Below are 15,807 nucleotides of genomic sequence, written 5' to 3'. Positions count from 1 at the left end.
GCTCTAAGGTCTCCCTGGAGCTTTCCCTTCTCCAGGCTGGACAATCCCAGCTCTCCCAGCCTGTCTGTGGGAGGGGGTCTGTGGGGAAGCTCCATGAGGAAAACCCACTCAGCCACCAGCCATGTCCTGCTTCGCCCAGATCCCACAGCAAAGCCCAGGGACACCCCCTGGGGACATTCCCACGGGTCACCTGGCCACCAGGTGAGCTCCAGGAGGAACCAGTGAGTCCCGAGGGGCCGCACCTGCAGGTGAGCCGTGAGCTCCCGGTATTTTTTGATGGTCTGCTGGTAGTCAGCCACGGTTTCCTGCGCCGCCTCCACGCGCTTCTCGGCCTCTCGCACGCGCGCCGTGGCCATGTCCAGCTGCTCCCGCAGCTCCAGCTCCGTCTCCCGAGCGTTCTCCTGCAGCTCGTCGTTCATCTCGTTCATGGCTTCCTGCGGGACACGGTCACATGGTGTGGTCAGACACGTCCCAGCCCTGTGGGCAGCTTCTCTCTGATTCCGCTGCTGAGGCAGCTCCATCACTCCAGCCCCTTGTCCCAACCCCCTAGAGCAGCCCTGATGCCAGGGAATTCTGCCTTACCAGGTCCCCGACGGTCTCCCGCAGCTCCCGGACCTTCTCCTCCAGATCCAGGTTTCTCTCTGTCAGAGTCTCCACCATCTCCTCAGCACCCAACGCTGCATCCACCTGCAAGGACACACATCCCAATATATTTGTGTGCCAGGACACACATCCCAATGTATCCGTGTGCCAGGACACACATCCCAATGCAGGACACACATCCCAACCCAGGGCACACATCCCAATGTATCTCTGGTCCAGGACACACATCCCAATGCAGGACACACCTCCCAACCCAGGGCACACATCCTAATCCATCCACCTGCCAGGACACACATCCCAATCCATCCTGTGCCAGGACACACATCCCAATCCAGGACACACATCCCAATCCAGGACACACAACCCAATCCAGGACACACATCCCAATCCATCCTGTGCCAGGACACACATCCCAATGTATCTGTGTGCCAGGACACACATCCCAACCCAGGGCACACATCCCAATCCATCCACCTGCCAGGACACACATCCCAATCCAGGACACACATCCCAGTCCAGGACACACATCCCAATCCAGGACACCAGGACACATATCCGTGCGCCAGGACACACATCCCAATCCATCCTGTGCCAGGACACACATCCCAATGCAGGACACTCATCCCAATGCAGGACACACGTCCCAATGCAGGACACACGTCCCAATCCATCCCTGTGCCAGGACACACATCCCAATGCAGGACACACATCCCAATGTATGACACACATCCCAATCCATCCTGTGCCAGGACACACATCCCAATCCATCCTGTGCCAGGACACACATCCCAGTGCAGGACACACATCCCAATCCAGGACACACATCCCAATCCATCCTGTGCCAGGACACACATCCTAATGCAGGACACACATCCTAATCCAGGACACACATCCCAATCCATCCACCTACCAGGACATCTCACTCCATTCACCTGCCAGGACACACATCTCCCTGCAACCTGGAGCTCAGCACCACGGCCAGCAGCTCCCAAATCCTCTCAGACCACCATGGGATCCCTCTGCCAAGCTGTGGGATGTGGTTGAGGAATCCCTCACCCCATTCTGGTCCCACCTGTCCCAAAYATCCTGTCCCACCTSTCCCTCACCTGCTCCTTGAGCTCATCCACCGTCTTCTCCGCCTGCTTCACCTCCTCCTGCAGCTTCTCCCGCTGCTGCCGCAGCGATTCCAGCTCCGTGTTCTTCTTCTCCATCTGCTTCTGGAGCTTCACGTGCTCCTGCTTCTCGGAGGCAGACAAATCCCGCATCCTGGGACAGTGACAGATCCTATCAGGGCCAGCCCAGGAGTGCYTGTCCCCTCCCTGGGTGCTGCTCCTGGGGGGCACCAGCAGAGCCAAGACCCTCTGCCCGCTCCAGCAGGGATAATGGAGCTCCTCCAGAGCCTTCATCAGCCCCTCCTTGATGGGGACMTGAGCAACATTCCCAAAATTCAGCTCATTAACAGTGAGGGATGTGTCACACCTGAATTCACTGGYTGTGGATTTTCAAAGGAAAATCGAGCCCCAAGGCCTGGCAGGAGGGATCACCCACGGAAAGGCAGATCCCGGGGCTGGGCAGGATAACCAGCACCACATCCACAGGGGATTAAGCATGGAACAGTCTGGAGTGGCTCATTTGTCCCAATCCCCAGTGATTCCCYGTGACAAGGGACTGTCCCCTCCCTGTGGATGCTGTAAGGGCTCAGCAAAGATCCAAGACCCATCAGCAGGAATCACATGGGCTGCTCCAGAGAAGGACAGGATCACGAGGGAGCACAAGGGAGCCTGGGAAGGAATTTTGGGAAGCCCAGGGTTGCTCCCACCTGACAAGAGCCTCCTTGAGCCTGGCGTTCTGCTCTTCCAGCTGTTTGACCTGGTAGCTGGATGCTGCTCCATCAGAGCCTGTGGAAAAAGGGAAGAATCAGAATCCCAGAAGGAAAGAATCAGAATCCCAAAATCCCAGACTGGTTTGGGTGGGAASRGACCTTAAATCCCACCCATTTCTGTGGACAGGGACATCTTCCAYTATGCCAGGTTGCTCCAACCTGGCTTTGAACACTTCCAGGGATGGRGCAGCCACASCTTCCCTGGAAAAATCCATCCCAGMGCSTCYCCACYSTCACAGGGAAGAATTCCTTCCCCAAGCCATTCCCCATTCTCCAAGCCCAAAGTCCCTCTCCCTTCCCACCTTTCTCCTCRATCTCGTGCTTGAGGATCTCCAGGTCCATGGTGAGATATTCCACCTTCTCCTTGAGGGAATCCACCTCCTGCTGCAGGGACTCTGCCCGCTCCTCRGCCATCTCCTTGTCCAGCGTGGCCATCTCGATGGCATCAGCTGTGTCTGCCATCTCCTCCATGTACCTTTCCTTGGCTTCCAGGGCATCCTTGGCTTCCTGTGGRTGAGGAAACCCCAGAACTCTGGAGAGACCCCACAATGGCCCTCAGGTGATTATTGTCCCTCAAGKCTCTCCCAAATCAAATCCAGCAATTTATCTGGAATGGGAATGGGCCCGTGGGCAGCACTCCGGGATGTCCCCCTCCCCTTTTCTCTGCTCCCTGATCCACAGAGAGCCTGGCAGGAAAACCATCTGCAGGTGACGAGAAAGGTATGGAGACAGGGAATACTGCAGCAGACAGAGAAATCCCTGGGGAAAGAAACCAGGAATCCACCCTGGAAAAGGAGGGCAGGGAGAAGGAAAWGCTGCTTGGAGGGAATCCTGGGAGGTGCAGGCAAGGGAGGGGAAAAGGGAAGCACCTGGGAGGGAGGGAAGGAGGGAAGAGAAACACCTGGAGAGAGAGAGGGAAGAAAAAAGAGGGAAGCACCTTGAGAGAGAGGGGGAAGAAGGAAGCACCTGGAAAGAGAGAGGAAAAAGGAAGCACCTGGAAAGTGAGAGGGAAAAGGGGAGAGAGAAGCACCTGGAGAGACAGAAGGGTGAGGGAAGCATTTGGAAAGAGAGAAGAAGGAAGCACCTGGAGAGAGAGGGAAGCCCCTGGAAAAAGAAGGAAGAGGGAAGCACTTGGAGAGAAAGGGAATAAGGAAAGTAGTGCTCCACCCTGGCTCAGCCTGATTCCCAAATGCACTTGATGCCAATTAAGAGCAGAAGAAAGATCTCAAGTTCCACCAGCGGAGGTTTAGTTGGATACTGGGAAAATTTCYTCCCAGGAACTCCCCCCAGAGTCACCTCTCCAGGCACTGCCCCATTCCCAGGGACGCTCACTGACCTTCTTGGCCTCCTTCAGGCGTTTCTGCAGGTCGGCCTGCTGCTCCTGCATTTTGCTCTTCCATTCCTGCACCTGCTCCAGCTGGATCTTGTACTTCTCCAGCTCCTTGAGCTTGGCCTTGTCCTCATTCCGCTTGATTTTCAGTGTCTCCAGCTTCTCCTCAAGGTCCCGGACCTGGGCACGGAGATTYTCCTCCTCCTGCAACACCAAGCCAAGAATTAGGGAAGGAGCAGGGAGAGAGCTCCAGGGATGCTCCTGGAAGCCACAGAACCTGGCCTGACCTGTGTCATCGGTACTGGGGCAGTTTGAGAAGAGAGGGACTTTGGACAAGGGCCTGGAGGGACAGGACACAGGGAATGGCTTCCCACTGAATGAGGGCAGGGTTTGATGGGATATTGGGAAGGAATTCTGCCTGTGAGGGTGGAGACAGGCTGGCACAGGCTGGCACAGGCTGCCTGATCCCACTGCAGCATCCACATCATTCCCAGGTGATCTGTCCCCAGGGAAAACAGATCCAGGTCCTTTTCCGGCAGCTCAGCTCCCGGGGCAGGGAAAAGCTGACACCAGCATTCCTGGGTGAAGGACTGTGGGGACAAGGGGATGTCACTCCCCTCCCTGGCAGCTTTAGCTAAAGCATCAAATCCCAAAGCAGGMTGACAGCAAGGAACAGGTCTTGGAAAAATCCTACCCAGTGCAGGAACCTCCTAATGGATTCCTCCTATCCTGCTTTACTAGCCTGGACATTCTGATGCCACTGGCACCTTCAAATCAACCTTTTCTGCACCCAGTTACAGAAACCAGTTATCAGAGAGCTCTGGGAACTGGGGACACCCCCTATTTCCACCCCAGGTGCCTTCTTCAGCTCTCCTACACACAATCCCAGAGCTTTGTCCTCTCCTGCTATTCCCTCCCTGGCCTCGTGCCCCAAATCTCTCCCAAACTCTAATTAACTCCTTAATCAAAGCAGAATGAAAAAGCATTTTAAATATAAAAACAGGAATAACTCTGTGATGATTAGAAACCCTTGAGTCTGGGAAATATTGGACCTCTCCAGGTGAGCTTTGATCCCAAGGCAGGAATGTCCCCGAGGTTTATCCCTGCTGGTCCCTCCATCCCAGTTCTCCCAAGTTTGGGAAATATTGGACTTCTCCAGGTAGGCTTTGCATCCCAAGGCAATGATGTCCCCAAGGTTTATCCACCCCAGTTCTCCCAAATTTGGGAAATATTGGACCTCTCCAGGTGAGCTTTGATCCCAAGGCAGGAACATCTCCAGGTTTAACCTGCTGGTCCCTCCATCCCAGTTCTCCCAGCACCAGTGGGTGTTGCCAACTGGACCCTCTGGATTTTGTAGGATCCAACTCAGAGCCTCAACCCCCACCTGCCAACCTGCTCAGTTGCCACCTACATCCCATAGTGACCTGGCAAGGGGTCTTTGGATGTCTTCTCCCAGCTGTGCTCTGCTCTGTCCCACTGCTCCTCCTGTACCTGGTGCCCAAACTCCTCCATGACCCTCCAGGGCACCTCTTCCTCCCTGTTTCCTCCTCCTCCTCCTTCTCCCAGTGCTGGGAGCAGATTCTCTCTCCTCCCATCTTGGAAGCACCGGCAGAGCCCATCTCTCACCTGGGCACACTCACCTTGGTGGGCGAGGGCACCGGGGGTGCCCCCGGGGAGCCCAGGGAGGGCGTGGGGATGACGGGAGCCACCAGCGGGGTCTGGGCGGGCGTGCCRGGCTCGCTGCTGCTCATCTCCCCGCCGGACGCCGAGGCCGATCCCGAGGGCCCGGCCGTGCCGCTGGACGGCGCCGACGTGGGGGTCCGGGTGGGCTGCAAGACACCGGCACGGGTGAGGGGGGGATCATTCCCATCCCAGCTCCAGGTGGTTCCCAGAGTCCCGTTTCCAGCTGGGGAAACCCAGAGTGTGGTGGCAGCGGGGACACCCTGACTTGTRAGTGCCGCTGTGGGAACCCCAGGAATTCTGTTTGGGCAGAAGTCATGGATAATYCACYGGGGAARGAATCCAGGGAAGCTGCCCCATCYCTGGAAGTGTCTCAGGCCAGGTTAGACAGGGCTTGGAGTACCTTGGGACAGTGGAAAGTGTCCCTGYCCGTGGCAGGGGGTGGCACTGGACGATCTCCAAGGTCCCTCCCAACCCAAACYATTCCRTCATTCTGGGATTTGAGGTCCCAGCTCCAGAGTGTGAGACAGCAAAACCTTGGAGACCACAGAGATGGGAAGCCAGTTTTAGGGGAATAAAGGGAAAATTAACATGGAGTGGATTCCCAGAGTCGAGGGAGTACCAGTGGGGCCTGGAGCAGCCATAACTATTAAATAATCACTGGCTGAGCCCAAGTGATGGGAAAAAGCCCCCAGGCTCCCACCAGTCTCCTCACCTCTGACTGTGTAAATTAAATTTCCTGACTTGATTTTATTCCTGGAAATGGGATTTTTGGTGCCATGAGGGCTCACCAGGTGTGTGGGTTCATCCACGGGCACAGCCAGGCAGGAACAGCATCCACCCTATGCCTTTATTTTGCCAAAAAAGAGGCAAATCTGAGTTAACTCAACTGCAGCAAGTCCAGCACTCTTTGGACAGGCCCAGCCTGCCCTCCTGGGATAATTCCAGCTCTCCCAGGATGATCCCAGCTCTCCTGGGCACAGAGAACAGGGAACATCTCAGTGGCACCGAGCCCCACACGCCTTTTCCCAGATACAGCTCAAAACAAGGATGTTCGTTGTTCCTACTGCTTTAGGGGTCACAAATCCCTCACAGAGTGCAGGRTTAGGAGGGATATTGGGAAGGAATTCTTCCCATGAGGGTGGGGAGGCCTGGCACAGGGTGCCCAGAGCAGCTGTGGCTGCTCCTGGATCCCTGGGAATGCCCAAGGCCAGGCTGGATGGGGCTTGGAGCACTCTGGGACAGTGGGAGGTGCTCTTGGGTGGAACTGGATGGGCTTTAGGTCCCTTCCAACCCAACCCATTCCATGATTCCAGCATCCTGCCTCCAGCCCTGCCTGATGGAGGTGTGAGCCCAAGGGAGCAGGAGGTCCCACAGGACATCCCAGCAGAGACAGGAACAAGGAGCATTAAAACCAAAAGAATGGGATGGGATTCCAGTGTCCTGGGGCTGACAGAATCCACCTCTGCCTGGGGCAATGTCCTGGAAGCATCCAGTGAGGATAGAGCCCTTACTGCAGCCCCAGGAGAATTCTCCATTTCCAAACTCAATTTTTCAGGATTTCTCTCTCATGTTTCCTCTCCTCCAGCCACAAGCCCCTTCCCAAGGTGGATCCCACTGGCTGGAGCAGCTCCCAGGGCCAGCTGGGACCACACAGCCCTGCCTGGCACCTCAGGATCTCTCTGATCCCACTCAGATCCCRCTGCAACACCCGGCACAAGCCGGGACCGTCAGGGAGCAGGGCCTGGGCACTGCCATGCGGATTTCATGCTCTGCCACAGCCATTCCACCCCAGGAAAGGGTCCCCAGGGATCTCTGGATCTGCTCCAGAGGAGCCCATCACCCTCATGAGCTCCTCTGGGCTCTGCACARTGAGGTGGAAGGACAAGAAGAATGCATGGTGRRGTTGGGAACCAWTGGATYRTGTTTGRRTGGGKYTGGGACCCACTGGACCATATTCTGAGTGGGGCTGRCAATGAATGGCTCGTGTTTGAGTGGGGTTGGCAACCAGTGGTTCATGTTTTGAGTGGGRTTGGCAATGAATGGATCATRTTTGGGTGGGRTTGGCATCCAACMAGTCATGTTTGAATGGGGTTGGTACCTAATGAGCCATGTTTGAGATGGTGTTGGCACCCAGTGGGCTGTGTTTGAGTGGGGTTGGCAATGAATGGATCGTGTTTGGGTAGGATTGGTACCCAAAGAATCATCTTTGACTGGGATTGGCAATGAATGCATCGTGTTTGGGTGGGGTTGGCAATGAATGGATCATGTTCGAGTGGGATTGGCATTGAATGGATTGGGTTTGAGTGGGGTTGGCACCCACTGGGTTGTGTTTGAGTGGGACACACACTCAATGGGCTGTGCTCCTGATTGGGCTGGCACCCAATGGATCGTGTTTGAGTGGGGTTGGCACCCAAAGGGTCGGGTTTGAGTGGAGTTGGCACCCAATGGATCATGTTCGAGTGGGGTTGGCACTCAAAGGGTTGTGTTTGAGTGGGGTTGGCACCCAAAGGGTCGTGTTTGAGTGGGGTTGGCACCCAGTGACCTGTGTTTGTGAGGGGGTTGGTGGCACCCAATGCTCTGAGTGGCATTGGCACCCACAGGGCCATCAGTGCCCGGTGCCCCCCACGCTCAGTGCCCCACCATGGCTGCTCACCTTGGGCCGGCGGGCGGTGCTCTGGAGGGCAGCGGGAGCGGAAGCAGAGAGGACAGACAGTCACACAGGGACAGAGGAGCAGAGAACAGCCGGCGGTGGCCGGAGCGGCAGAGCAGGGAAAGGAGACAAAACACAGCATGGCATCGTTAGTGTGCCCGGCATCGTTAGCGTGCCCCGTGGCACCGGGCGTGCATGGCGTCGTTAGTGTGGGGATTCATTAACCCGCTCCCAGGGCTGCTCCAGGTGGGACCCACAGGCAGAGATCCCATGGGACCCCCTGGMACTGTTTCCATGGGATCCCCTGGCACAGCTCCCATGGGACCACGGGAGCAGAGCCAGAGTCAGCACAGCCCTTGGTCCCCCTAAGCCCCGTCCCCGCCCCACCAGCCCAGTGTGGGCACAGAGCTGGGGACAGGGGACACATCCAGAACCCCCATCCTGACCCCACAGATACCCAGGGGTAGATCCACATTGTATTTCCAAGGAATTTTGATCTTCAAAGGCAAAGCTGGGTTCAGGTTGGCTGGGCATTCCAAGCTCCGGGGCACGGTGGGGTTTGACCTCCCACACCTTTCCCAGAGACCCCCAGATCAGGAGGCAGAAGGGATTTAATCTTAATGATATTTCCCCTCTCCCCATCCCTCTGGTTTTCCAAGGGTCCTGGAGCACCCTGGACCAGCTGCCCCAGAGCACCCGGGCTCTGCTTTGTTTAACCAGAAATCCCGGAGACACCATGGAGCTGATCCCACACTTCCAACTTTTCCTTCCATGGCTGGAATTAAATCATCCATGATTTTGAGGCAGGACCCTCCCACACCCCTCCATGCACATGCAGCAGCTCCCAGCAGCAGCTCAGGGARGGGAGACCACGGGGCCTGGYTCGGAACAAGGACAAATATGAAATTAATTAGTATTTTTCCCATTYAAAACAATCCCTAATGGATGGAAAAGAGAGAGTGGCCAGGCTGGTGCTGGGGGGAAGTGGATGGACAGGAGCCCCTGGCGGGGGCATTGGGAACATCTGTCCAGCTGCAGCCTTGGAGCGCTTCCATGCCCTCCCTCATCTCTGATTCCATGACCTAATCCCAGCTGGGAATAACCAGGAGCAGAACAGATGGATAACAGCGCTGCCACACGATCCCACATCCAGGATGGGGCACATGGAGCCCATCAGGGAGCAGCAGCTCCATCCGATATCTGACACGGCCTCCTGAGGTCTCGGCAAACCTCGGAGCTCTGTTTCCCTTTTTTTAATATAAACCTGGATGCGTTTGGACTTCCAAACTTTCCATCTCCTCCGGCATCACTTCGGCTAAACCCCGCTCTGCTCACTTCCAGCCTTTTCCCAAAGGCTGCACTCCACGTCAATCCCGAGGGAAGACACTCCCGTCTTCCTCAACATCTCCTGCATGACCAAATTTGCCAGGAAAATGGAATGACAACAGGAAAAGTTCCAGAGCCTCAGCTGAAGTCACAKCTGGCTCGGGACGCCCTTCAGAAGCTCTCTGGCACCTTTCTGAAGTCCAGCTAAACGACATGGAGCAGCAACAAAAAGCTGGGAAACACTTGGAAAACCCCTTCTTTGGGGATTCCACAGGTGGAGATGCCCCCACTCCCTGCCACACACGTGGGGGGACTCAGCAGTGGGGCAGAGGTGTCTCACACYGACCACCAAGTCCTTGGACACGGGGAAATGCCACCAGAGACAACCCAGTCCTGTCCTGGGGGACACCAAATCCTTCCCTGGGGGACACTGAGCCTTGTCCTGAGCTATGGGATGGGGGACACTGATTCCTGAACTGGGGGACACCAAGCTCTGAACTGGGGGACACCAAGTCCTTCCTGAGGGACAACAAGCCTTGTCCTGGTCATGGAGTGGAAGACACCAACTCACATCCCGACTCCGACCACACTGAACCCTAAAGACAGGGAGAAGCTTCCTGGTAACTGTCCCTAAAGCCATGTGGAATGACAGGGAATAATCCTGCTTTGAGCCTCTTCCAGAACTTTGGTCCCCTCCATGTGATCCCATGTGCAGACCAGCAGAAGCTGGAGCTCCAAGACCCCCGGGATCCTCGACAAAGGGATGCTCTGGGATGTTCCAGCTGCTCTCTCCATCAGGAATGAGGGATGGCTGGGCTCCCCTCCATGCTGGCATCTTCCTGTCCATCCGTGTGCTCACAGCATGGCTGGCACCAGCTGGTCATTCCTGGGCTCTGGAAAGGCCGGTGACCAGGATGGGACACGGATTCTGTGACGATGCTCCGACCCCACCTGGACCCTCCTCGATCTGGGATGCTCCAATGCCCCTGCTGGGGATGGATGTTCTGCTCAGAGGTTCCAGGCTCTGCTGTGTAATGCTGCTGCATCAATATTTGATGGAATTATAAAACCTCTGCTCCCGGGGGAGCGTCGGGGGCTCTGAACCGGCGCCCTCGGACATGGACTTGGCTTCTGGCAGCARGAATGCTGGAAAAATCCTYCTGGATAYCAAGGACTGACTGTGGYGGGGGTGGCATCGCCCATTGAATGYGGGGTCCCACAGTCCTGTCCTGATTTGGTTCTGCTCCAGGTGTGGGAATCCTGATCCAGGCAGGAGCAGAGAGTGTCRGATGGGTGAGCAGGAATGTGTGAATGTCACCTTCCAGCAGGCAGGACAGAGGAGATGTCACTGGAGGCTTCTGATGTGGGAAAGCTGAACTTCACAGACTGGCTGGTGCTGTGGAGGATTCCTGGAGTTTCCAGGCGGATTCCGACTGGCAGCAGCTCCYGAGAGGGGCGGGTGGTGCTGGAGGTGATGCCCAGGCACTGACCCACTGCTGGTCCATGCTGATGCCATCCCACTCAATTCCTGGGAATTTGGCCCCTTGGAAGGGCCCTGCTCCCCTGGCAGCAGGATGAGTCCCTCAAGGTGTGGTTCCCTGGGATAGTGCCAGGAATTCTGCATTTTAAACACCCAGTGCCACCTGGCAGGTGCCCAGTCTCGCAGGGGCGATTCCACGGGCAAGGAGAGGAGCAACAGGAAAAGCAGGATGGAATCCAGGTGTGGGGCTGAGAACCAGTGGGTGGCTCCTGCTCCCCCTCCAAAGAGGCAGAGGGAAAGCAGCATCCGTGAAACTTTCCATTGGGAAGAGGATTAACAGGGACACGTGAYGAGGAGCGTTGGTGGCTGAGGTGCAAGTGTAAATCAGGAGCATTTACTGCCAGGTACTGGCACAACCAGCCCGGCTCGGGTCTATTCCCTGAGATCAGCCACGAATTCCCAGGATTTCTCTTTAAGCCGAGCGGTGACATCCTGGTTATGCTAAAAATAAACATATAGGCCAGTGCCCGCRCTGTCACCTGCAGGAATGGCAGCCTGGCAGGGACCCGGGTACCGCCAGCCTCTGGGAATGCCAAAGGCTGATCCCAACAGCGTGGCCAGCAGGAAAACCGGGATTGTGGACGTGCAGCTTTCCCAGAGTGGGCACTGGTGGCATTGGAAGTGGGGATGCCACCGGCAGCGGGAAGAGCACTGACACTCCCAAGCAGTGGGGATGGCACCAGCACTGGGGACAGGAACAGGGACAGCAGCAGGGATGGCATCGTCACCCCGGAGTGGGGCTGGCATCAGCACTGGGGACAGGGACAGCAGCAGGGATAGCACCATCACTCCTGGAGTGGGAACGGCACCAGCAGTGGGATCACACGGGCAGCAGGGACAGCACTGACACCCCCAGGCAGCGGGGATGGCATTGGCAGCCGGGGACAGGGATGGCATCAGCATCCCCGGAGCAGGGATGGCACCGGCAGCGGGGACAGGGCCCGGCGGAGCCGCAAAGCCGCTGCATTCGCCGCGGGCACGGCCGGGTGACACGGAGAGGGGACTCCGAGAGCGCGGAAGGCAAAGCCAGCCATAAACCGATGCTCTCACCCACCGCCCCCCCTCCCYGAGCCCGTCACGCTCCCAATTACAGCCCGGCAGCACCAACACGGGGAAAACGGGGAAAAGAGGGAGGAGGCGGTGGGAAGCAGGGATGCAATGCCGGGGATGCGATGCCGGGGATGCGGGCGCGGACCGTACCTTGCGTGTGGCCGGGGCCTGCCTCATCGTCGCGCAGGGACGGCCGGAGCAGGAGGAGACGGAGCAGCGGGTCAGTCAGCGCGGCCGGACACGGCAAATGGCCGCGGCCACCGCCGGCCGCTCGCCACGTCCTGCCCGGGGCTCGGCGGGGGTTCAGCGGGGGCTCAGCGGGGGCTCAGGGGGTCCAGGGCAGCCCCCCCCGGCCGCGGCCACTCGTCCCCGCTCCGCCGGTGGCTCCAACCACCGCCCCGGCGGCTCATGACATCACCGCGGAGGGGCCGCACCGCCGGGCGCCGCACCGAGCCGGGCGATGTGCGGATGAGGATGGGGATGAGGATGGCGCGGATGTGATGCTGCCGCTCTCGGGGAGGGGAGGGGGGGTTCTCAGCGGCTCAGCACCCCCCGGGACAGCCCCCGGCTGCGACCCCGCTGCCCTCCGGTGCGGGCGGCTCCGTGGCCGCGCTCGGCATCGTCACGGTGCCCGCAGTCGAACCCACCCCGCGCCGGCGGCTGCGAGCGCCGGGTAAATCCCCCGGGAGTGGACAGACGGACGGAGCAGAGCCCGGATGGACAGATGGACGGCGCCGAGCCCGGAGGGATGGACAGATGGACAGACGGCCCGTGGTGCCGCGCTGCCATCCAGCGCCAGCCCCGCGCCTCTGGCCGGATTCCCGGGGAGCCCTGCACGGCTGAGGGTGTGGAGAGACAGCCCCAGAATCTCAGAGAGTCCCTCCCCAAAAACAGCCCTGTGGAGCACAGGTCCTGAGCCTTGCTGCCCTGCCAGGACCAGACCCCGCATTCCTGGCCGGCATTCCCCCTGTCCCCACACAAGAACTCGGCCAGAAATGCGCAGGATGTCACCGAGCACCATCTCCCAACTCTGTGAATCCTCATCTCCTGCCCCACTGAGTGCTGGAGACCGGGACAGCAGCTCCCTTTCCATGCACACATCTTAATCCCACACATGACATTATGTAACACACACAGACCGTATCCAACTCCCATTGCAACTCCATTATTTTCTGATATTCCCAGCTAAGAGGGGAGAGGAGCTCGGGGTGCTCTGGGCTCACCTGCAACACCCCCTCCGACAGCACCTGCACACCCACACACAGAGGGGATTTTAGCTCCACTATTTCCACACCTTCTGCACAATCGTTCAAATCTCCTGGGAAAAGCCTTTAAGGGCCCGTTTTTCCTGGGAAGCAGCCCCCCACATTGTTGTACAGCGTCCAACTGATCTGTGGTGGGATGTGATTCCTGAATAACCCCTGGATCAGGGAGTCAAGCAGCTGTGGAGGAAGTACCCATGGCCAGGTTGGACCCGGCTCAGAGTGGAAGGTGTCCCTGCACCCCCATGGCAAGGGTGGCACTGGATGGGCTTTGAGGTCCCTTCCAACCCAAACCATCCCATGATTCCGGAGCCCTTCTGCCCTGGAGTCAGGATTGATGGGAATATTCCCCTGGAGAAGGGAAGGCTCCAAAGAGACCTCAGAGCCCCTTTTGGGGCCTGAAGGGGCTGCAGGAGAGCTGGAGAGGGACTGGGGACAAGGATGGAGGGACAGGACACAGGGAATGGCTTCATGGTGGAAAAGTGGAGATTTAGATGGGATTAGGAAGAAATCCCTGGCTGGCAGGGTGGGAAGGCCCTGGCACAGATTGCCCAGAGAAGTTGTGGCTGCCTCTGGATCCCTGGAAGCATCCAAGGCCATTTGGATGGAGTTTGAAGCCACCTGAGACAGTGGAAASAGTCCCTGGATGGGCTTTAAGGTCTCTCCCAATCCAAACCATCCACTGATCTGCTCTCCCACAGCTCCCTCTGGCTGCTGGCAGAGGGTGGAGGCAGGGGAGGGCTCCCGATKGACATTTTTGGGAGCTGTGATTGCATCTGTGAATGAAGAACCCCTGAGTTCCAAAAACCCTTCCAGGAGACAGAGCTGACGACACAAACCCAGTTTCTGCCGTTATCCAAAGCCATTCCAATGTTCCAACACAATCTCCCTCCCATTCCCACCAAATCATGGGGAAAAGGAAACCCTCATTAAGGATTTTCAGATGAAATTCTCCTGGATCCGTGGCTCTTAAGCCCCGGAATGATCCCARGGCCATGTCCATATCTGGAGGAGCCACGTGCCGACTTGCACGGATTTATCTTTAAGATAATTAAGGGTATTAGAGCTGCTCTAATGAAGCAGCTCCTCTCCTCACACACAGCTCTGCTCCCTGAATCCTGAATAAATAACTCTTCCCACACACGCGATCCAATAAATGCAGCAGCAGACAGAAAAAGCAATTTAACCAYGGGAAAATGGTGTCGGATGCTTTGGGCTGTCCCAGGGGCAGGAAAGGGAGGTTATTTATTCTAAATCCATGAGAAGGGAGAAGGAGCCTGTGGCACCACCACAGATGGGGCAATTCCTGGCTTTTTGGGGGGATTGGAGAGGACGCCAGGGTTAACTCCAGCTCTTTTCCACCAAGTCATCCGTTTTCAGCACCAGATGCTGCTCAGCTCCCAGCTCCAAAGGGTCACWTCAAAATAAACCCCTCAGACCTCGCCACAAACTCCCCTGGGGACACAAAGAGCTGCCACAGGGGTGTCACCCACCCTGAAGAACAGCAGTGCCTGGAAAATCAGCTGCGAGCTCATCCGGGCCCTGCCACAGACGTGGTTGGGGCAGCTGGGATGAGGTGGGTTTTGGAGCTGATCGGATTATCTGTTCCTTTAAAGGATTAACGGGGCTTGGGGCGGCCCCTGTGCGTTCAGCAAACCATCTGGGACCTGCTCCGGGCTGGAATGGACCATCTGCTCCTGCACAGAGACCGGGAWAACACCGGGAAAACAACCTGAACACTGACCCGGCCAGCAGCTGATCACCCCGGAATGGGATCGGAGCAGGGACAGAGACCCAGCCCTGGCACAGGGAATGGCACTGGCAGGATGAAAGGAACGGGRATGTCACCAGAGAGGGACAAACCTGATCCATCAGAGGAAAATCCCCATGATCAAACTGGCTGCAGCCGCAGGGGATGGGTGGCCTGAGGTGATGGGACAGGAGTCACCAGCTGGGTCACAGCACCAGCACGTGCCACCGGTGGATGTGGCACTTGGGGACATGGCTGTGACACTGCTCTGAGACAGTCAGACTCAGAGGGCTTTTCCAGCCTAAATATCCCACAATTCCAGGATTCCAGAGTGTCAGAGCCCGGTAGCCCACCCTGACACCCACTGGAGCCAGGACCAGCCTTTGCCTGCATCCCTGGGAGGGTCCTGCTCCCACCACAGCCCTGCCACCTCTGTGTCGCTGGGAGGTGACATCCATGACTCAGTGTCACCCAGCACTGCAGAGAAGGGATGGTCTGTCACCACCACAGACACATCGTCACAGGGATGAAGACGACACAACCTGCTTCATCCCAAAAATCACCTGGAAAACRCCTTCTTCCTGCTCTTTAACCAGGTTTTGGGGCCCCTTTGGGGTCCTTCCCAACCAGCCTGGCCCAGGACAAAGACCAGCACTCCCTGAGGACAGCCTGGATCAGCCAATCCTGCTCCAAGAACAAGGACACCGTGACACGGTGTCACAGCAAGGGAC

General features: G+C 57.5%; 1 protein-coding gene across 1 annotated transcript in view; it reads right to left on the bottom strand.

Moving 5' to 3' along the window:
- DCTN1 (dynactin subunit 1) overlaps positions 1 to 15,807 on the bottom strand; it is a 44,392-nt gene that overhangs the window by 12,541 nt on the left and 16,044 nt on the right. Inside the window, exons 5-12 of the mRNA XM_057369370.1 lie at positions 8,152 to 8,172; positions 5,456 to 5,644; positions 3,822 to 4,019; positions 2,788 to 2,992; positions 2,423 to 2,501; positions 1,710 to 1,869; positions 583 to 687; positions 109 to 434 (exon numbers count right to left, since the gene is read on the bottom strand). Of these exons, the coding sequence (XP_057225353.1) occupies positions 109 to 434; positions 583 to 687; positions 1,710 to 1,869; positions 2,423 to 2,501; positions 2,788 to 2,992; positions 3,822 to 4,019; positions 5,456 to 5,644; positions 8,152 to 8,172 (1,283 nt within the window). The remainder of the gene's footprint in view (positions 1 to 108; positions 435 to 582; positions 688 to 1,709; positions 1,870 to 2,422; positions 2,502 to 2,787; positions 2,993 to 3,821; positions 4,020 to 5,455; positions 5,645 to 8,151; positions 8,173 to 15,807) is intronic.

Source organism: Malurus melanocephalus, unplaced genomic scaffold, assembly GCF_030028575.1.
Source record: "Malurus melanocephalus ecotype Western Australia unplaced genomic scaffold, MMel_1.1 scaffold_107, whole genome shotgun sequence".
NCBI lineage: Eukaryota > Metazoa > Chordata > Aves > Passeriformes > Maluridae > Malurus > Malurus melanocephalus.
Note: the sequence above shows the minus strand (reverse complement) of the source record. Positions and strands in the feature narration are given on the sequence as shown.